The sequence below is a fragment of the Nematostella vectensis genome, chromosome 12, assembly GCF_932526225.1.
Source record: "Nematostella vectensis chromosome 12, jaNemVect1.1, whole genome shotgun sequence".
Lineage (NCBI taxonomy): Eukaryota > Metazoa > Cnidaria > Anthozoa > Actiniaria > Edwardsiidae > Nematostella > Nematostella vectensis.
This window is the reverse complement of record NC_064045.1, coordinates 11,074,864-11,095,402: the sequence shown is the minus strand read 5'-3', so window position 1 is coordinate 11,095,402 and position 20,539 is coordinate 11,074,864. Positions and strand designations below refer to the sequence as shown.

The window sequence follows — 20,539 nt, the reverse complement described above, 5'->3', positions numbered from 1 at the left end:
TCTGCGCGAGATAGTTCAACACAGGGAGCCAGATATTTAGACAATGATACCCGGATGAAGAAGAAAATGACAAAGAAGAAAAGGTGAACGAAGGTGGACGAATTTTATAACTCACATAGAATAATAATATCATATATTCTGATTTTGCACCATCTGTGGACATGGCGCCTGTGAAAGATGAGGTATGATTCTAAAAATGTTAATAATCTAGTTTCTGGTAAGATTACTTGATCACATCCGCGTTTCAAAAACTTGCCTTGAAAATTCATGGAATTCTCTTCTATCAAAAGCTGGGTGGTTGTATTCATACTAAAACTATACCATGACTTACCATAAATCAATTCATTCTAATTTTTGGGAGAAAATTTCTCTCGTGTTTTTTTCTTTTTTAAGGTAGTGAGTAGTTTATACCGAAGCGACTCAGCATCTTTGAATGCAATCGAACATTTCGAACGCTAAAAAATATCGATTGCAATTGATTTTCTCATAAATGTGTCTACGTTGAAGTAAGATTTCAGTTAATTAGTAAAATCTAGATCGTAATCCATAGGTTTAAAATTCTATAGCTTTATTCTTTTATTGTTTTTTTTTATGGTTTTATGATTGTGAAAACTTCTTTATCTCTTTTTCATACTTGTAAGTACTTATAAATTATTTATTTTTTTTCTGTTATTTACCATTTGTCAGAAATAAGAGAAATAATTGTTTTTGTATTGTTCCCATTGGTTGCAAAACAAAGGTACAATAAGTAAAGGTTTAATACTCAAACTATACCATTACCTACCATAAATCAATTCATTCTAATTTTTGAGGGAAAATTTCTCGGTTGTTTTTTTCTTTTTTTGGTAACAAGTAGTTTTTACCGAAGCGACTCAGCATCTTTGAATGCAATCAACGTTTCGAATGCTAAGAAATACCAATTGTGTTTGATTTTCTTTTCAATGTGTCTGTGTTAAGGTAAGATTTCAGTTAATAAGTAAAATCTAGATCGTAATTAAAATTCTATAGCTTTATTGTATTATTGGGATTTTTTATGGTTTTATGATTGTTAAAACCTCTTCATCTCTTTTTTATACTTGTAAGTACTTAAATTATTTATTTGTATTCTGTTATTTACCATTTGCCAGAAATGAGATAAATAATTTTGTATTTTTCCCATCGGTTGCAAAACAAAGGTATACTTAAGCCTTTATCAAAGAGACATGATAGTTGATAAGAGTTCCACTTTGTCTGGCTCTCACATGATTGATATGAAACAGTTTTTAGAGCGGAGGCACCCCCCCCCCCCCCGGTTCTCAATAGACGTGCTATTCGTAGACAAAACTATAAAGCATGAGCTAGATCAATCTGGTCAATCTATCAGTCAAACATTTTGAAGCCAAATCTGACAATAAACGTCCCTTGGAGATACTGCAAAGGCATAAAAAAATCTTGGTCAGATTTTTATCAGAAAATTCCCTCCTCCCCCCTCCCCCTCCTCCCCCCCAGAAAAATTAGGTCCACTTTTCCAGATTTCACATCCCCCCAAGACAAATCCTGGGTACCGGCCTGTAGAGGCAATAAGAGCAGTCAAGTTTATTTTTACAAATAGTCAAAGAACCCTGCTATACTCACAATTCTGTCTGACAGAAACTTTTTAACTAGGAGCATTCTGTCATGCTATGATATGCACTGAAGCATCTCTTTGTATCGCTGGTCAAAGCTAATGTCAATCAGAATGTACACAGATCTTGCATTCTCATTGCTTTTAATCAGGTCATTATTCATCCTGAGGAAGGGGCTGCTTAGTTTAATTTTTTTCTGGTTCAAAAATTGCGACCCTCCCCCAATCTAAAGCACAAAAATGGTGACCCTCCCCAAAAAAAGCGACCAAAGATTAAGGCCATCCACCGGAGCAAAAAAAACTAAAATTGTTGTGTAAGGGGGGCACTGACTTAGACATGCCATAAAGGGGAGGCGGAGCTGGCCTTAAACACTACAAGCCAGGAGAAAAGTTGATTTTGATCCCATTTCTCAGGGGTGTAGATAAAATAGTATATGGTGTCTGGGAGCATGCTCCCCGTGAAAATTTTGCCAATTTCAAATATAAAAATTCATTGATGGAAGTTAATAAAAACAAAACTACAAAAGAAAAAAGTAGAAGCCATATTTAAGGGGATAATGATTTCCAATGCCAGCCAAACGAGAGTCATGAAAGTGCAAGCAGAATGTGCATCACATTCATTTATCTATTTGGTAGGGGGTCTGGGTTCTCTCCCCCCCCCCCCCCCCCCCCCAAAAAAAAAATTGAAATTCCAGGCTTTTAGGAAGCTCGGAAATTCATCTGAATAACTATGCCCTCTCCTAAACCAAATATTGAGTCCCTCCCCCAAATCAACGCTCAAAAAATAGCAACCCTTCCCCCAAACAAAGCAACCCTCCCCCTTCCCATTAAATAATGACCCTTCCCTTACTTCACAAAACTATCAATTTGGCCTTGCTAGATACATTGCACTGTATGTTTTATCTAATAATGTCAAAAAAGAGTGATATTGTTTTGTATTTTCCTAGATAAACTTGAGGTCTATCACCTTTGATAAAGTCACCTTTCCTGATATACACACTGGCTATAGTCCGTTACAGATTGCATGTATCCATGGCAACCATGACATAATCATGTCAATCCTCGCTTGCAGCCCTAACAGGCTTGATATCCACATCGCACTTTCAGCTCCAGTACAAGATACTCAATCCAAGCTGCATGGGCAACCAACTGCTGCAATACTACAGAACTCCTTTGAAAAGGAAACAAAACAGAAGCAGGGGGCATGTAAAAATCTAACTTTCTTAGAACAAATTTTGGAACATCACAATAAAGTTAGTAATGACTTAAAAAAGCTGGTGGCCAGGCATGGTGACCTCAGACAAATCAAAAAGTTTCTCTCACTTGGGATTGATATTAACCAACCATCGACTGATAAAGATGATGCAGGGACCACTTTTTGCATGCTAGCTGCAGCATCTAACACTCGGCAAGTTTTGGAGTACCTAATACAGGCGGGGTGCAACATTCATGCTCATGAGCGCCATGGTAATACAGCCCTTCACTTTGCTGCATCAACTGGGAATACAGAGAATGCCAGATGTCTACTGTTAAAAGGTAAGCATTCTTGAAGACCAGGCATACGCATAACTTGGGGGGAGGGGGAACAAAAAGTAGGTCATTTTTTATTGAAGGGTCATCAAATATCATCCATATTTTCATATGAAACCTATAAAAGGGCACCACACACACACACACAAATCCTGGGTACACATCTGCTGTGGTCAACACAACACAACACAACACAATTAACACAATACAATGCCATGAACTTTATTTCACAATGCAAAATTCCTCAAGTACAACCCTGGAAGAGATGGGGAGTCCATTCTAAAGATGTGTTTGGAAACTCACAAATTTTTATCATTTTGTAATGACAACCTCCCCTCCTCCCCCCCCCCCCCCCCCCCAATGTCCAAAACATTATGATAATATTCAAGAATGTTGGTTACCTAGTTTTCCAAAGACATCAAAACCCCACTAACATGTAAAAATGTAGCATGGGGAGGAGTTCATCACACTCCCAGGGAAGTACCCAGCTACAGGCCCGTACCCAGGATTTTTCTTTTGAGGGGGGGGTGCAAAATCCGAAAAAGTTTAATTTTTCAGGGGTGGGGGTGGGGAATGAGTTTTTTCATTAAAATCTTACCACCTCCCCCCCCCCAAAAAAAAAGTTTTTCTATGCCATTTTTATGCCACGTTTATTATCTGATTATCGAAGTTGGCTACAAGACAGTTTTAGATCTATGCAAACCAGATTGATCTAGAACACCTTTTTCATCTAATTCGCTTATGCTTTATAGTTTTGTCTACAAATAGCATGTTTATTGCGAACCGTAAGTGCTCTCCGCTGTTGTGGTGGGTTCGAATGCGCCCCCTGCACCCTCCCTCCATCACAACCCCTTTAAACCCACAAAAGTACTAGACCCTGGGGAATTGTACCCTCCCCCTCCCAAAAATACCAGGCAAAGTTTCAGCTTACAACGAGCAGACACAGAGGCAGTCGAATATGTTGAATCTTGTAATGCAAATCGACTTCCATCATTACCAATCTGATGATGTATTTTGTTCAGAGAAAAGTACATAGGTTAAATTTCTTTCGTCTAAGGTAATTCTTATTTTAAAAAAACAGCTTATTTTCCTTGACACTGGGTAGCTCGTGATTTGCCGGTGCTAAACGGGGTATTGACAGAGGACCCAGCACCAACAAAATTCATAGTTAAAGAAGGCCAACCACGCCGCCATTTTATGCTCCCGCTCAATGCCGAGTGACTCAAAGAATCCATTTCCATCGGCTAATTCAAGCGGGTAACCAAGATATTTTCAATCAAATATCGCCAATAACATATCAGACTTAATTCTTAGATTTTAATTTCGAATTTCCCACGCGAATTAACCGTTGTATTTTCAATGATGAATCATAACAAGGCGTGGGTGATTGACATTCTTTAATTGTCCATGTTTGACACACGCATTTATCGATAACTTTGAGATGGATGTGTCTGCGTATTTCTAGATTCTTTCTTTTTGCGAAGTTATGGAGTGTCATGCAACGAAGATTGGGTATTGAGATGTCAAAACGTCTTACGACTTTGATTTCCATTTTCTTTTGAACAAAACAGCCAATCAAAATTGTCAGTTAGGGTTGTGGTGCCAATAATGTTTAGATGAATATTTTGTGTTTAAGCGGGCTTCATAACACTTTTTTTTTCGGGGCGCGCTTCATATTTTTTTGGCAATATTTCGTTAAATATTCGCCCGTCATGACACATTGTAAGAGAGGAGGTCGACGTAAGTTTCCTCTATTAAGCAGTCAATTGATCTTCAGGTGCAGCTGTTGACCAAGAGACGACCTGGGGTCGAACACCTCTACACGTTGCGGCAAAGAATGGAAATCTTGAGGCGGTGAAGCTACTTTTGGATTGGGGAGCAAAAATCGACTCCACCACGGTAAACCAAGACACAGCTCTTATTCTAGCAGCTGAAAAGGGACATATAGATGTCGTTGAGTATCTACTTCAAAAGAGTAGCTTTGTGAATCAGCCAAACTTAGCTGGGTGTACAGCGCTGCATTTCGTGGCCAAGCAAGGTCATCTTGGGGTCGCACGGTTGCTGATCCAAAATGGGAGTAGTCTAAATGCAGTAGACAAAGCAGAGCACCAGACTCCGTTGTTTCCAGCATCGGGAATGCCAGGGAATAAACAAATGGTTCAGCTTTTACTTGAACAAGGTAGTGAGTGCCACCTGAGGGACAAAAGGGGGAGAACGCCTTTGCATTTTGCTGGTGACAGAGAAATAGCTCAACTCCTTGTGCAGTATCGCAGTGATCCGGAATTGCGTGATTATTACACAGGCTCAACTCCTATATTCCATGCCGCGGCTAACGGTATAACCGATGTGGTAGACTTTCTCATTGATCAGGGTTTCAATGGGGAGCATGCCAAGAACAGCTTGGGTGAGAATCCGCTTCATGATGTTGCACGCAGTGGGCATGTGATTGTTGCAGAGAGGCTGATCCAACAGGGCTGTGATGTTAACTTGAAGGCGATGCTAGGAGGGGTGACACCTCTTATCCTAGCTGCATTGGCTGGTAAGCAGGAGATGATTGAATGTCTGATAGAGCATGGTGCCATCGTAAATGACACTGATAACTGGAGGTCGACGGCCTTGCACAAGGCTGTTGAGTGGAGTTCTGGGTTAGATACTGTCAAGAGTTTGTTGCGGCATGGGGCTGATGTGAATGCTAGGGATGGCCAGGATGAAACTCCAGCTAATGTTGCTCTGCGATTAGGGAAAACGGACGTTTACCAGTTATTGGTGCAGCACAAAGCAGTACCATCACAGTGACATCAAACTGATGGTAAAATTTTTAATGGGGCTTTTGTTAGTGCAAGGGATGGTCAGGGTGAAACACTCACATTGATCTGTCGCACTGCGATTAGGGAACACTGACGTTTACCACCTTTGGAAGGCAATTACCATCATAGTGACATCAAATTGATGGGACATTTTACTGCAGTGCAAGGGGTGGCGAGGGTGAAACACCTATTGATCTGTCACACTAGGGAAACAGACGAATCGATGTATCAGTCATTGATGCTGCACAAAGCTAATGCCATCACAGTAACTCCCAACTTATACGATACTGGGTTGTTTATTATAACCTGCGCTTAAGATTATCTAACAACAACAAAAACAAGTTTACGCTGGCAACAAGAGGCTCGCTTTTTCCATTTCTCCTTTTTTTTAAAGTTTTAGTTTAAAAACTTACAGGGAGTTGGTAAGGGTTGACTTTTAGCCTCTAGACTCAAGGGTAAAAAAGGTCGCGGTATAAGGCAGCTTTATCACTATACTGAGGGTGATTTGTATATAAGTGTTACCTTTATTAAAAGTCTAAATCTATCTCTATGTTTGTTTCTCCGTTTTAAGAACTACTAATGACTAGAAGCACTAAGTGTTACATAAAATTTTTATCTTAGGCGAAGGCTTATTTGAAAATGTTGGCTCTTGAGGGCTCTAGTGCACATGCGTGTTTTATTGACTAAAAAAAAGGCAGCCGGACTTTTTTTTAAGCTACGCCCTTTTAAAGTATTAAAATACTTCAGTTCCGGTGATTTTCGTTTCGAACACTAGTATACAGTTTAAAGCAAAATTCGTTGTTGCGCGACCTCCCAGAATCGAAAATTCCTTTCTTTCTTTGAGGATAGCGCGTAGTCAATCAAATCAAACAATCGAAACCAGACAAACCGCCACCAAAGCTTGTGTCTGACTACGCGCTATTCCCAAACGAGACAAGGATTTTGGATTCGCCGAGGTCGCGCAACAACGAATTTGGCTGTAAGTACTGCCCTTACTTGCGCAATGCGAATGCACCACATTTACATACTATTTCAATCTGATCTGTACACTACATTCACTGTTTAGCCTCGTTGCGGTTTGTTTTTAATTTAGGCAGCTCCCAATCCTGTGCTTTGAGGAAAGCTCTGAGCCCGCGTAATGTGACCGGCGGGAAATAAGACCCAATGCGCGTTCGCTGCCACCACTGACCACGTTCAGCGGCGGCGCTTCCCATCTCGGCAAAGGTATAACGATAATGTTCTCCGCGGATAAACCTGTTGGGGCAGGAAAGGCATGTCATTGTACCAATAGAAAATGCCGAGTGAATACTAAGAAAGGTCGCTTAGCAAATGGTGTCTCCAACAGCTCATGTTGCAGGTCCACGGCAGAAAAACGGTTAACTCTGTAAGCTGGAAGGCATAAATATACCCCCCCCCCCCCCCCTTTAAACCAAGCGGATATAAAAAAAAACAAAGCAGCAAAATTTTTTTCTTATTAATTCAAGGGCAAGAGGGACAGAGTTTGTCGCAGGTTTCGGACAGAGCGTCGGGGACTGTTCGCGCGCCACGGGCTAGTAGCATCACATAATAAACGAGTCGCGAAGCAAGGCGTATTTCAGGGAATCTCGTTAGTTAAAATTTAGCCTAACAAAGTCTGTTCCTCCTGCCCTTGCTAATGCGCGATTTAGATTATCTGAAAAACAATTAGCACCAGAAAAGTTGTCCATTGCCTGTCGAAAGATGCACGAAGTGCATCGCGAGCACGTAACTCTATGTCGGGATATCTTCGGGCATCGCGAGCATGTAACTCTGTGCTAGGGATATCTTCGGGCATCGCGAGCCTGCACCTCCGATCTCGGGCTATCTCCGGGCAGTCTGTAACTGATGACAGTCAATGAACATAATTACACTAGTGCTAAGTGCTTTTTTGTCCAGATGATAAGTCGGGTGACCTATAACGCATATAAAGGGGGCTCTTATTACAAATACCTGATTAGTATATATAGTGTTATATTGATTTAAAACAAATTTTGGTGTCCTTCCTTATTTGAACGTCCCCTACTGACACCTTCTACCCACCCCTCCCCCTGTGGTGCATCGTGTCTTACATTGGTGTTGTGCCGTTGCCAAATGGGTTGTGAGCTATAAGTGAAGTAGCTTGCTCGTCGTTCGCAAGGAGTTTGGCGGCAAGGTGAATTAGCCACGGATTGTATTGATAGTTCTGTTGGGAAAAAAAGAAAATGTCAAAAAAGAAACCAAATGGAAGTAAATAGAAATAACAACTAGAAGAACAACTTAAAAATAACAGATAAAAAACATATTTGTAAGTCCGGGGCGCGGGGCGGCTATCCGGGAACAAAGCTAATTAGGAGGTAAAACTATGGCAATAAGAGTCCAAAGTGTTGCAATGTTCTGATTAATTGTTTTTCAAATGCTATTAGAATGTTAATAAAGACATACTAATTCCAAAACAGTTGAATAAGCTTCAATTTGAATATTGTCCCTGTATCGCCCTGAACAGACCGAATCTTGGTGTCAGTCTAGACAAGAGAGCACGAATAGACAAAAAAATGGCATCAAATTTTCCCATTCTCAATATATAAGCTCAAGATTCCGCATACAAGGAGTTCCTCTGACAAAAATCTTAATTCCAAATTTAAAAGAAATTTAGAAGATATGAAATTTAGATATTAGGGAGCAAATTTGGCTTAATTTCTGATCAGAGCCCGACTTCTCCCTAAAAACATGGAGAATTCATACTTTGATTCATACTTTGAACATTTGAAAATTGCACTTTAAGCCTCATATCTCGAAGACGAATCCATGTTTTGTTCTTGTGCGTGCATCTATTGTCGTCTGTTTTTCGTTTCTGTTTGTATTGATATTATATTGATGTATCATGTTGTTTACCCATGCAATTTTCCGCTTGACCTAGCCGCTTAAGCTCGATTAGCTATGCTATTTCTTAATGCGGCTGGTGCCCAATTATAAAAATTATATTTATTTTTCTCCTTTTCTTATTTAATAAGTAATATCTGTATAATAGAGGGTGCTAATAAAATATGTTGTTGTTGTTGTTGTCATTAGAAAAAAAACTCTTTTTGATATGTTGGTTTAAATAACATAGGGAACCTCTATGCAAAAATTAAAGCTTACCGAAGTTTACCAGACCTTATTTTGGGAAAACTTTCCATTTTTTTGCTCTGTCGCACGAATAAGAAAGGGACTCTAGTATTACCAGCGTGCCATGTCGATTCCAGGGGCGCGGGCGGCTATCTGGGAACAAAGTTATTAGGGGGTAAAACTATTGGCAATTAGAGATCAAAGTTTTGCAATGTTCTGACTATTTTTTTTTCAATTTGAATAATTTTTTCGCGTAACTGTAACAATAACCTGATTTTCCCTGGATCGCCGTGAACCGGTCTTGGTACCAGTCTAGACAACAGAGCATAAAAGAGGGACGCTTTGGTATTATCCGCGCGCCATGTCGATTCCATACCTGAAAAGCTGCAAACCACATCAGCCAATCCAGACGGTAGTGGTAAGGTGAGATTAGGCACGGTCGCCTAGCAACACTGCCTGGTTTACACTTGAACTCGTACTCTTGCCAGATCCCTCCTTGGTCGTCGGGTATGATTGTGCGGTTTCTAGTTCCTTGGAAGATCACCTCCGTGCGCTCTTTAGTTATGCTGACAATTAAACACGATATAACACGATAGTAAATAAGTTTACCTTGTTTTTGGTGTGTGTAAAGTCAAGTATAAATGCCCTTTACCGTAATGATTCGAATAAGCGCCCTCTTTTTAATAAGCTTCCCCTCCCCAATAAACGCCTTCTCTCGACCGCGAATTTTGGAAAAAGCGACCCTTCCCTCCTCCTAAAAAAAGCACCACTAAAACCACCACTTGAATGGTGCAAATGTCGAGGGTGCTGCCCTGAGAATCTAGTTATCGATGGAAGCGACTTCGAGGACGATATTGAATGAAAACCTCCATTAACAACATTTTCACTGTCGTTTCACTTTATAGCAAATTTCTCAATCAATTCAGAAGCTGGTATTTTCCGTCAAAATGATATAAGCACCCCCTCCCTAATAAGCCCCGGACGTTTGTTCGAATCATCACAGTATATCAAATATAAACTAGTACCAACAGAATGCACCGCTGCATAACGCTGGCAAAGAGTTATTGAGAAATTTAATAGAAAAAAATAAAATGCGAAACACGTCCAGAGCAGGGCGATATAGCCTTACCTGCCAAAAGCGCCATACGTATTGACCAGTCTGAAGGAATCAAAGGAAGTATTCATCGCTTGTCGCGTAGATAATAAGTTCTGTACCACAGGGATGCTGAGATACGCTAGTACCAGGCCCAACATGATCTCAAATGTCCGTCGCACACACAGGCCTTCCAACACAAAAATACAATGCCTCAGTACCGTACAATAGATTTCTTCCAAACCCCAGCTGATGTCCACATTGTACAGGGTAATCATGTTAGTTTATAAACACGGCTCCAGCATTCAATCAATGAGGTGTAAAAACCTTGCTCTCTACATTGGGTACTATGAATTCCTCTTCTTTTTAGATAAAGGAGTTAAGCCTGGGTTTCCGTCATTTACTGTACAACATTCATTAACTGGGAAACATAAAATAACGACTCGGGAGGTTGTCCTGTGGTACCACCTACATTGATGATGTTTTTACACACTCACACCTATAAAGTACATGCAGGCATGTCCCCAGGATTGGCTAAGGGGGGTGCGCAGTAATAGGTATCATATGAAAAAAGCATAGTATTTCAAGAATGCTTAATACGAAATGACCCACTTCGGCCGCCAAGGGGGTGCACGCCCACCCAGTAAACCCCCTATGTACGTGCCTGGCATGGATCAGTCAGTATCTGAGTACTCAACTTACCCCATGTGGGTTTCGAAGGGTGTTCCTTCTCAGCCTTCTGAATCTCTTGCACCTTAATCCTAGCACCAGAAAATGAACTGAACAGCCAAGCAAGAGAGGAGTCATCGAAGCACGCGATGCTGGGCAAGATGGTCAGCCAGTTTAGAAAGCTTAAGTTGCCACTTATGATAAGTATAACCTACAAACGGAGATCAATAAAAAGACCCCAAATCAACGGACAAGTGGCTTGCGTAAGTATAAGAACCTCTGGTAAATATAAAAATACCTGATGGCTGTCTTAGGTGTTGCTTATTTTTCTATTTCCATTGAAATTTTTTTGCAGAGTTGCTGTTTATGCTTAAAGAGGCAATATCCCCTTCTTTACATCCGGTCAATTACATAACAATTTCCGATGATTTTATACAGAAAGCACGAAACATATTTTCAAATTGTAAAAGCAGTATGGCCTGTTAGATAGTGCAGATTTTAAATAGATAATTTTATCTTTTATCCGTTGAGGTTTCTATTTGACTGATGGAAGTAAACTGGTGCGATTGCCACTTTAACTGTTTAATGGTTGAGCTTTAGTCAACCACACCTTCATTATCCTTATAATTTATCGAAAGACAAATTATGTAAAGAACTCTTGATAAACAGGTTTATGCTCTGTTTACCAATTGCAATTGAAAATACTGCAATAGCTTTGCCAAAGCAGCCGATGGAAATGACAAAATGGCAGCTGAAAAAGACACTTAAGCTCTTATTCATACTGTTCTAATTCATTATGTGGCTCCTACCTGAAAAGCAATTTGAATTAGGCCACCCCAGATACGCAAAGGGCGTGGCAGGAAGAGCAGGAATGGGGCGACAAGTTCTACAAAGTGATTGACCAGAGTCTCGAATTTGTGGAAGAGCTCAGGAGAGTGGTGCATGTAGTAACTTATTGGGTTGGGTACAGGCTGGGTCTGGAGGAGAAGAAAGGCAATGAAATAATAATATGAAGGCAATAGCATGGCAATTGTGGTGATGTTTATGGTGATAATAATTATTTTTATGTTATGGTAGTAGCTATTGTGTTAATGATAGTGGTAATAATGTTGGCAATGGTCCAGACGGTAGTGGTAATGATGGAGATGGTGATAAATTCAGGGACCATAACTATGATTACAATGATGTTTATAACTATGATTACAATGATGTGAAGTAGACAATAATGGTTATGATTATGGTTGTTATTCTGATGATAAAAACATCAATGATTACAGTGACGTTAATGATAACAAGATAACCATAAAGTCAGTGGTTATGCAGATGAAAGTGGTTATGCAGATGAAAGTGGTGATGATTATGATGAGTACAATTTTAAATTTTGATGATAGTTTGTATGATGGAATGATGATGATAAAAATCACCACAATACTGGTAATGATACTGGTGGTAGCGACAGTGCTGAATAACGTATGAGCATGCGGATGCTCTGGCGAAAACAAGCACAATTCAGTTGCTGTTTTGACTAACTGTACAGCATTAAAACCATACTGGACAAAAGATGACAGATTTGTGTGATAATGAGGGAGTCATAAAGAAAATTATAGCCTTATGTTTGGTCTACTTTTCGTGGCATTTGCCAAAATGTGACAGTTTGCCGTTAAAATTGCCGCCATTTCAAAACAAAAAGGCTGGTTTAACCACGCGGTACTGGAACTAGTCTAGCGTTTTTCAGCACTGTTGGTGGTAGCTGTTCATCATAAAGATGATTAGTAATACCTCATAATGGTAGTTCATGCACGTTAGATCACGCCAACATTGGTCACCTCTGATTTTTATCAAGCCCTGTAATGAAAATGTATGACATAGATAAAAATATATAAAATTCATATTGCATGATTTTAACATTTAACTATTGAAACCATCTCAATAAACATTTTTATAATCCAATCATGCAAAACACCCAAACAATAACGTCCTTGAGCCAAAGTAATGAATAGATTTATATTCACATTTGAATATTATTCATTGTCTGTAATTCATCAATAAAGATAAAATAATAAAGAGTTTATAGCCAACTTTTGGGGGGAAATAATCGAAGTATACAATAGTAAACAGTATGCAAGCAAGAAGAAATAAATATTGAATAATCACTGTAAACATTTATCTTACATACACCAACTTTTATATATTTTTTAAATTAACAGTACAGGAATGCCAGTGCTAAGTAATTACCGCTCCAAGCATTATGCGGAAAATCAGCCATCTGTAACCATAGATCACAACCAAGGGTATCGGCGTCTGAGCTGGGACCTGTTGCAGCTTGAAAACTGGACAAAGAAAGGTGGCCAAAAAGCCGGATTCAAGAAGTTGGGATTCCCATCCTAAAAAAACATCAAATGATTATTAATATGCTAGAGGCTTAGACTCTCACTTGTTCTCTCAAAACAACGTTTTTTTTTCTTTCCCTAGTGTATATGTGTTAGGATTTCTAAGCCAATTGGGATAATTACAAGTAAATTGGAAGGGTTAGACAGTCTAAAGGACTGAATGGAGAAAAGGGTGGCAGGGCAGGGTGCATTAAAAAAATATAACCAACCCCATCCATACCAACAGTTCCTTTTTGTTTGATGTGGCTCATGTCATATTAAACTCTCTTCTATATACAGTACCTACCAAATGAATACCTGTGAAAACAAATAGAAGATAAAACAAATTAGAAAGATATGGAGTACAACTAACATTTTTTTTCTTCTGACATAAGGTCAATCAATAATAACAATTTTGCTAAAGATAGCAACAGCGGAACTTAGGGGAGGGTTTAGGGGGTTTAAAACCCCCCCCTTTGGGCTGTCAGAAAGCCAAATTACCCCCTCCCCATTTTGTCACTGAGCCAAATCCCCCCTTCAGTGAAAAGTTAGATCCGCCCCTGGATAGACTAAAGCAATAATGTGTAATTAGTGAACTTTATTAATTAGATGCAAGCACTTTCACAGGCTACTAAAATGTTTATTCCATCTTTATTGAGAAGAACTGCAAGTAGATTCTAGTGCAAGGAACCAACAGAGGTGTGAGGACTGACTTTTCATAAAACTTCACTCTAAATCCATACATAATCTGCACACAGCACGGCCGTACCTAGGATTTTTCTTGGGGGGTTGCGAAATCTGAAAAAGTGGACCTAATTTTTTCTGTGGGGGGGGGGGGGGGTGGGGATTTTGTTCTCTGATAAAAATCTGACCACCCCCGAAAAAACAAAAAGGGATTTTTTATGCCTTTGCAGTATCTCCATGGGATGTTTATTGTCAGATTTGGCTACATACCAGAGTGATCTAGCTTATGCTTTATAGTTTTGTCTACAAATTGCACGTCTATTGAGAACCGGAAGTGGACTTTTGGTCGTTGTGTGGGGTGCGTTCGCACCCCCCTGGGTACGGGCCTGCACCCCCCTGGGTATGGGCCTGCACCCCCCTGGGTATGGGCCTGCACCCCCCTGGGTATGGGCCTGCACCCCCCTGGGTATGGGCCTGCACCCCCCTGGGTATGGGCCTGCACCCCCCTGGGTATGGGCCTGCACCCCCTGGGTATGGGCCTGCACCCCCCTGGGTATGGGCCTGCACCCCCCTGGGTATGGGCCTGCACCCCCCTGGGTATGGGCCTGCACAGAGTGTTAAAATACTTTTAGTCTGTACCGTACAGGGCTGGTATTAAAATGTAACTCACCATCTTTGCCCAACATTCACAATGGAGTGATAAACCAGCCAAAGAGCAAACATCATAATCATATTAGCACACCCTGTAAGAAGGATGAAGGCAGACACAGCAAGCCCAGTATATGCCAATACATCAAGGTGCTGATCCACTTGGGCAGGATCAGTGAAGAGAAGCAGTGTAGGGACATGTAGGAATGTTTTCCATTCAGTTTCCTGGCTAAAGTGTTGCTTGATCCTTTTTAAATACATGTCTGAAGGTAGAAGACCATCTTTGCCAAGAAGCTGTCGGTTTTGGTTGGCTGCAATAGTGAAGGCCACAACTGGAAAAGTAAAAAAATCAGTGACTTTTTAAATAAAAAATACTTACATGGGACAACAATTAAAATCTTTTTAAACTTTTCTCTAAACCAACATTTAACACTTTGAAAAACTATAAAAAATATGTGCAATTTTAGTTGAATCAGAAAGCATCTCCTACATCTGAAAGCCATGTTTAGTGAGTGGGCTTTACCATTTTTATAGCACCTTGTGTGCAAAATACAACTTTTACAATAATTAGTATTCGAAGGGATAACATAACACCTTAACCACCATAAAACAACATGTACATACGGTAGATAAACGCTATAAAGCGCAGAAGCACAATTCTCGTCAGCCAGTAGCTTCCTTGTTGCACGACATTTTGCGATTCGCGTTTTTTACCGTCTGCCTCCTTTTTCTGTAAATTGCGTGTTTGTGACTCCTTCGGCGATGTAAACCTGTGTCTGAGACCATCAGGAGTCGCCATAGCGTCCGTAACAGTGAAATTAAGGAAATGAATTGTTCTTCTTATTAGACGAAACACTCTTTTTATCAACAACAGCAAAATACCATTCACCATTAGCACAAAGACACGTTTTCGTCAGGCGTTCCAAACCGCAATAAACGTGGGCTCAATAGGTAAGAAACACAGGTTTACCGTCACTCCTGGGGGACGGCAGGCATCAGACCAATTTTTCTGTGCAGAGCTTTCTGTTTCTTTTGATTCCTTTGCTCTGCTCCACATGTGAAACAAAGGACCAAGAAATTAAAGCGAACAAATCTCCGGCCAGGCAGACTTCAACTTTTTTAAAAGTTAGGATTGATACCTATGAGCTGTTATGTACATAAAATTTTGGAACTGAATAAAGATAATTCATATAAAGGGGAACCGGAGAATTGGCGTTTTTAAACTGCTAAAACAGTAAATGATTGTATGGGGCTGTAGTAGGGGTGGGGCAACGTACCCTGGTTCCAGGGCCTCGAACGTCTCTGGCCACTAAATAGAGAGCCAGCTGGCCACTAAATAGAGAGACGTTTGAGGCTCTGGAACCAGGGTAGGGGTAACGGTACTAGGAGCTTGACTGTGATCCCAAATATTTTCTTAATGTTTTTGCATCTTGCAGTTTTTTGTCATGGTTGTTGTTGTTGTTTTTTTGTTTTTTTTTTTCTAGATAAGAAAGTTTGATCAGGTTTTGTCCATAATACAACTATACACAATTTTATTACTCTGTCAATTTTCGATGTCTTCTAAATATGTTTACTCTCTGTTAACAAAAATTATTCTATACAAGCATTTATGTAAAGAAAAGAATCTTTTAATTCTACATTATATGCTATTTCAGGAGAATTCTCCAACACCATTTATTGACCCCTTCACCCCCCGCAATATGTGGTGATTCCATCTATTGCCTCTGTGTCTTAAACTCATTGTATGCCTTAACAACAAGGTTATGCTTAGCAGCAAACTCTTGGGCATCAAAAGAACGGCGTTCAGAGATTGGTGATGGCCTGACTTTTCCAGTCTGTTCCAGGGCATAGTACTTATAGCGATGTAGACCGCTTCCACTGGGTGGGGAGGGAGGTCTGTAGCTCTTCACTAAACAACACAACAACAAAAACAAGCCATAACTTTCTTAGGATCAAATTTGTGCAACACACAGTTGATTTGGTTTTTATTAAAATAAACCTTGGCTAGGGACCAGCCCAAAAGGAATGGAGCACACTAATCAAAAACATGCTTTAAATCAACACAAGGATGAAAAGGTATGTTGAACACCTATGTGAAACAGAATAATTGCACTGACATTTCAGACATTAGCCCTTCATCGGAGCAAGAAAAAAGGCTAATGCTTGATATGTCAGCGCAATTACTCTTTTCCAAACTTGTGTTACTTTATAGCTTGTCTCCACCATGCCTACGCAGACCATCTATTTTTCTACAGCTTGACTGTAGTCTTTCTAGTTATACCATAACAGAAAACATGATTGGGTGAACTATATGTGTGGAATTTAACCCCAGCACTGGAGGTACCACATCCCTGAATCCCTCAATGCCAGTAAAATGACAGATCAAGCGTACATCAGAAGGGGAAACTCTGCTTACATTCAGTGTCCATGCCAGATTGTATGGTGTCCATGCCAGATTGTATGTCTAGTCTTTGAGCAAGCTCATCACTCTGGAAATTAGAGTGCATATACATAAAAAAGGAATAAAGTAGGTTGCAACTGACTTTAAGGCAGGCTTCAGATGACAAAAGATTGTAAAATTGTTGCAATTTTGTATCTCCAAAAAAAACAGGGTCCAATATTGTGGGGTAATTAATCAACTTTGTTCCAACAAAAATAAACATGTAAAAATGCCAAAACGTTGCTTTGGCCATTTTATTCCAGGCCTGTAGCCAGGATTTGAGCAAGGGGGTCCATTTACTTATTTAGTAGACCAGTTGCCCTGTAACTAACTCATCCTAGTTGGCAGTGGTACTCAACTTCCCTTATTAATTCAGACATACCAGTACAGAAGGTGCTAGGTTTCTTCCAAGCCCCCTAGGGCCCTGGCGCCCGTTTCTCGAAACACCCAAGAATTCTTGGGCCCGAAAATTTTATTTTGCATTTATGCTCAAAATTTTGCATGCTCTCCTTTTTGAGAACCACTTTCATGTTTTAGAACAGTTTCAACTTCCTCTTGGTTAATATTCCAAATGATTATTCTTGATAGGGCAATTTTCAAAGTTTTGCTGAAGCCAAAAAGCAAGGTCCCGAGAACTTTCTTAATAGTTAAGCATGTGAGTTTCGGGCCCGAGAAGTTCGGGAAAGATCAAAATCTATAAAAATCAAGAGAATCATCCTTCACTTGAAGCTTTGTGGTAAAATACAATGTTTAACAATATTTCAACACATTCAGATACCATAAATTTTATAGGAATTAGCAAGCTTTTTAAATTTAAGGAATAAAACGTTTTAGGCCCGAGAATTCTCGGGCGTTTCAAGAAACAAGCCCCTGAAGTAGACATTTTTAAGTGGCCAGGACAGTGTCCGGCATTCACCTCTAGCTATACACCTGTTTTAATTGCAAGTTAGCCACACTGTGGATGGTGGAATAGTGATTGAAGGCTCACCGGAATGTTCACTTTGAGGTAATGCAGCCAGCTACGGTACTGATGTCTTATTGGAGATGGGGCATCTGGATCAATCACCATCACAGTGTACAGCTTGGACTGAAATCAATCAGTTTTAGATCAAGGGTGGGTACTTAGTGCATAGAGTGGTGGAGGGGGCAGGAAAAGGGGTGGCCACACACTCAAAAATGATACCCATGGGCCGTGTGATTTGGTTTCACAATAAAAATAGAAATTTGCAGAATCAGTCGCTGTATGGAAAATCTTATACATTTTTTTAGCCAATGAGAGCATATGTTTGTACAGCAAGACTTATCTATTATTTAGTGCTTTTAAAGCCAGACATATCTATTGAGGTAGTTTTGTTGTTAAGCAACAATGGGGCATAATAATACATAGCTGTCAACTCTCCAGCAATAGGCGAGAGTCTCAAGATTTTGAACCTTTACTCAAGCCTTATTTTCTTGAAAATATCCATACATTTACTGTATTCTCCCACATAAGCTATATATCTTGGTACTTCTGATACATCCACTGTATCTTCTCAAGATTTTTCCCTAAGCTGACTGCTATGAATAATAGGACCACCTAACATATTTTACACACCACCCAAAAACACAAGAACTGTAAAAACTGGCAGTATTCTAAAATCTACCGTATCCACAATCTACATTAAAATAGTTCTTTACTTTGATTTTTTAAAGATGAAAGGCCAACTTTGAAATAAAAATGTCTTTATTTGTGTGACATCTAAAATGACACTAAACCTAGCCCTGCCAATCGATAAAAATCGATTATCGGAAACTAATCAAATTAATCAATATTAATCTAAATAAACCAGTTGATTATTATTGATTGGTATTGTATATCGATACTAAACGATACTCACAGCCCAAGAGTATTCGATCATAATGATTATTATCTATTAATATCGGGTTTTAATCGAATTTCTTTTATTTAAAACTGACCGCTGGTAAATTGAAATCACCGCAATCACCATTACTGTGTGAACTGGGAATGATACGTCTAGCTTTTCAGCGTGTGTTCATCTGTAAATGTTTGCTCACTGCACACATAACAATTAGTTCGGCACGGCAGAAACACAACAAACAGGGCTTTAAACATTGTAACATAAGTACTTCGTACTTATACATCATAGGGTTGTACTTATGCTTTCCAATAAGCTAATATAACGAATGAGTAGTGTTCAGAAATACCTAATCGGTAGTAGTAGTGGGTTAATAAAGAACCTTTTTTAGTGAATAAATGTTGTTGTTATCTTGCATATCTTGAATATGGTCTGCAAATGGTAAAATTGAGCCCTTTTGAAGAGATGTGAAGACTTGCTTTGTTTATCTTACCTTGTCTATCTGGTTTTATTTGAAGAAACACAATCAAACAATTGATCATGCCGGTTAAGGGTGATACATTTCTACGTAATGTACAGTAATTGATATTTATCAGTATAATCAATAATAAACGATAATTTCAATATTTTTCGATAAAAATTCCATAATAACGGATACTCACATATTTTCACGTATTCGATTTCTATTGATTTCCGATATTAATCGATTGATTGATATTGATTTTTATCGATTACTATTGATTATTATTGATTATCGGAATTATCGATTGTTAGGGCCGGGCACTAAAGAAACTGATACGCTTTTAATTTCATTAAGAAATAGGAGAAAAAAAGTAAAAGTTATATAGTAAGCGTTTTTCGTGGGGTTTCAGATAAAGTCAGAGTGTCGTTTACCTCCTGTGCGTTAGGGAAGCTAATCTCAGGTGTTTCAGTAACCGATTCGTAGTTCTTCACCTCACCACAATTCACTTCACTGCCACCAAAGCTAACTCTAAGACGCTTTAGGATACTACTGCATGAATCCAATAGAATGTCGCTTTCCTCCGCGTAAACTTGAAGCAAGAAAATAACAACAACAAAACAATGTTTCGACCACATCATCACTAGCCTTGCGTCGACCTCGTCCCCAGGGTCTTCTGGGTAATTTTCAATATGGCCTCTCGTTGGCCTTGCCACAGGGAGCTCACCTCCACGGTCTGAGTAGTTTTAGTTTTTTCGGAGCCTTCCTACGGTTTAAATAAAGTTCCGAACCGCGTTGCGTTGTTGTTTTACTGCGTGTGTGCCGCTTGTCTGCCTGGCGCTGTCTGGCGCTTGTCTCATTGGTTAGCGGTCTAACGGCTGTCGTCTCGACTGCGAAATGGCTTCCTTGTCACGACATACCTTACAAAGAGAGAAAAGGGATGAAACTCTGGCTAATTCTTCCGCCGCTAGCGTGTTGAGCACATGCGGACGGAAGTGAAATTACCGGAAGTAATTTCAAAGCGTGACGTCACCTTTTCAAAAACTCAACGGCAACAGAGCCACTAAATCTTCGGCTCTGGACATCGTCAGCTGGTAAATAACAGTGTTGAGTTGATAATATTGATGCCAGCGAATGAATGGATCGTCATTGGCTGCAGCTCTTGTGGAAAATTCTGGCAGCCGATACCTGGAGTGCATGCTACGGCGACTCTCTTCGTCTTAGAAATCTCGTTAATTGCCCTCCTAATTAAAAAGCTTTTTCCAGTACCTGCCTTCC

General features: G+C 39.8%; 3 protein-coding genes across 7 annotated transcripts; 1 reads left to right on the top strand and 2 right to left on the bottom strand.

The window, feature by feature from the left end:
• The first annotated feature begins 30 nt into the window (after window positions 1-30).
• On the top strand, window positions 31-6,484 carry LOC116603983 (ankyrin-1). Its single transcript, XM_032365702.2, has 3 exons — window positions 31-182; window positions 2,551-3,139; window positions 4,911-6,484. The coding sequence occupies exons 1-3, from the start codon at window positions 162-164 to the stop codon at window positions 5,927-5,929; spliced, it is 1,629 nt and encodes a 542-aa protein (XP_032221593.2). The 5' UTR covers window positions 31-161; the 3' UTR covers window positions 5,930-6,484.
• LOC5520677 (lipase maturation factor 1) lies at window positions 6,218-15,870 on the bottom strand. 4 transcript variants are annotated; one of them, XM_032365700.2, is made up of 11 exons: window positions 15,476-15,870; window positions 14,528-14,837; window positions 13,481-13,491; window positions 13,040-13,188; window positions 12,584-12,649; window positions 11,614-11,781; window positions 10,838-11,015; window positions 10,172-10,325; window positions 9,419-9,608; window positions 8,028-8,140; window positions 6,218-7,194 (listed from the first exon to the last, which is right to left on the bottom strand). In XM_032365700.2, exons 2-11 carry the CDS (start codon window positions 14,764-14,766, stop codon window positions 6,996-6,998), a joined length of 1,467 nt encoding a protein of 488 aa, XP_032221591.2. In that variant the 5' UTR covers window positions 14,767-14,837; window positions 15,476-15,870; the 3' UTR covers window positions 6,218-6,995. The 4 variants fall into 4 exon arrangements, with proteins under 4 accessions (XP_032221591.2, XP_001640504.3, XP_048575813.1 ...); XM_001640454.3 differs by lacking the exon at window positions 15,476-15,870 and adding an exon at window positions 15,130-15,463; XM_048719856.1 differs by lacking the exon at window positions 15,476-15,870 and adding an exon at window positions 15,220-15,463.
• A 150-nt stretch (window positions 15,871-16,020) lies between these two features.
• Window positions 16,021-20,070, bottom strand: LOC5520678 (protein D2). Of its 2 annotated transcripts, XM_032365707.2 has the most exons (5): window positions 19,696-20,070; window positions 19,295-19,303; window positions 17,934-18,032; window positions 16,922-16,994; window positions 16,021-16,414 (listed from the first exon to the last, which is right to left on the bottom strand). In XM_032365707.2, the coding sequence occupies exons 1-5, from the start codon at window positions 19,900-19,902 to the stop codon at window positions 16,221-16,223; spliced, it is 582 nt and encodes a 193-aa protein (XP_032221598.1). In that variant the 5' UTR covers window positions 19,903-20,070; the 3' UTR covers window positions 16,021-16,220. The 2 variants fall into 2 exon arrangements, with proteins under 2 accessions (XP_032221598.1, XP_048575814.1); XM_048719857.1 differs by lacking the exon at window positions 19,295-19,303 and having other exon boundaries at window positions 19,696-20,028.
• Window positions 20,071-20,539: the final 469 nt, after the last annotated feature.

Coding starts and splice junctions, on each gene's coding strand:
- LOC5520678 (XM_032365707.2), bottom strand. CDS start 19,902: ATGATGTGGTCGAAACATTGTTTTGTTGTTGTTATTTTCTTGCTTCAA. Junction 16,995..17,933: donor ACCTCAAAGTGAACATTCCG/GTGAGCCTTCAA, acceptor TCTAATTTCCAG/AGTGATGAGCTTGCTCAAAG. Junction 16,415..16,921: donor ATCTGGCATGGACACTGAAT/GTAAGCAGAGTT, acceptor TGTGTTGTTTAG/TGAAGAGCTACAGACCTCCC.
- LOC116603983 (XM_032365702.2), top strand. CDS start 162: ATGGCGCCTGTGAAAGATGAG. Junction 183..2,550: donor TGGCGCCTGTGAAAGATGAG/GTATGATTCTAA, acceptor GTATTTTCCTAG/ATAAACTTGAGGTCTATCAC. Junction 3,140..4,910: donor CAGATGTCTACTGTTAAAAG/GTAAGCATTCTT, acceptor ATTGATCTTCAG/GTGCAGCTGTTGACCAAGAG.
- LOC5520677 (XM_001640454.3), bottom strand. CDS start 15,397: ATGGTGAATGGTATTTTGCTGTTGTTGATAAAAAGAGTGTTTCGTCTA. Junction 12,650..13,039: donor TCCGCATAATGCTTGGAGCG/GTAATTACTTAG, acceptor TTTTCATTACAG/GGCTTGATAAAAATCAGAGG. Junction 7,195..8,027: donor GGCAACGGCACAACACCAAT/GTAAGACACGAT, acceptor CTGCCCCAACAG/GTTTATCCGCGGAGAACATT.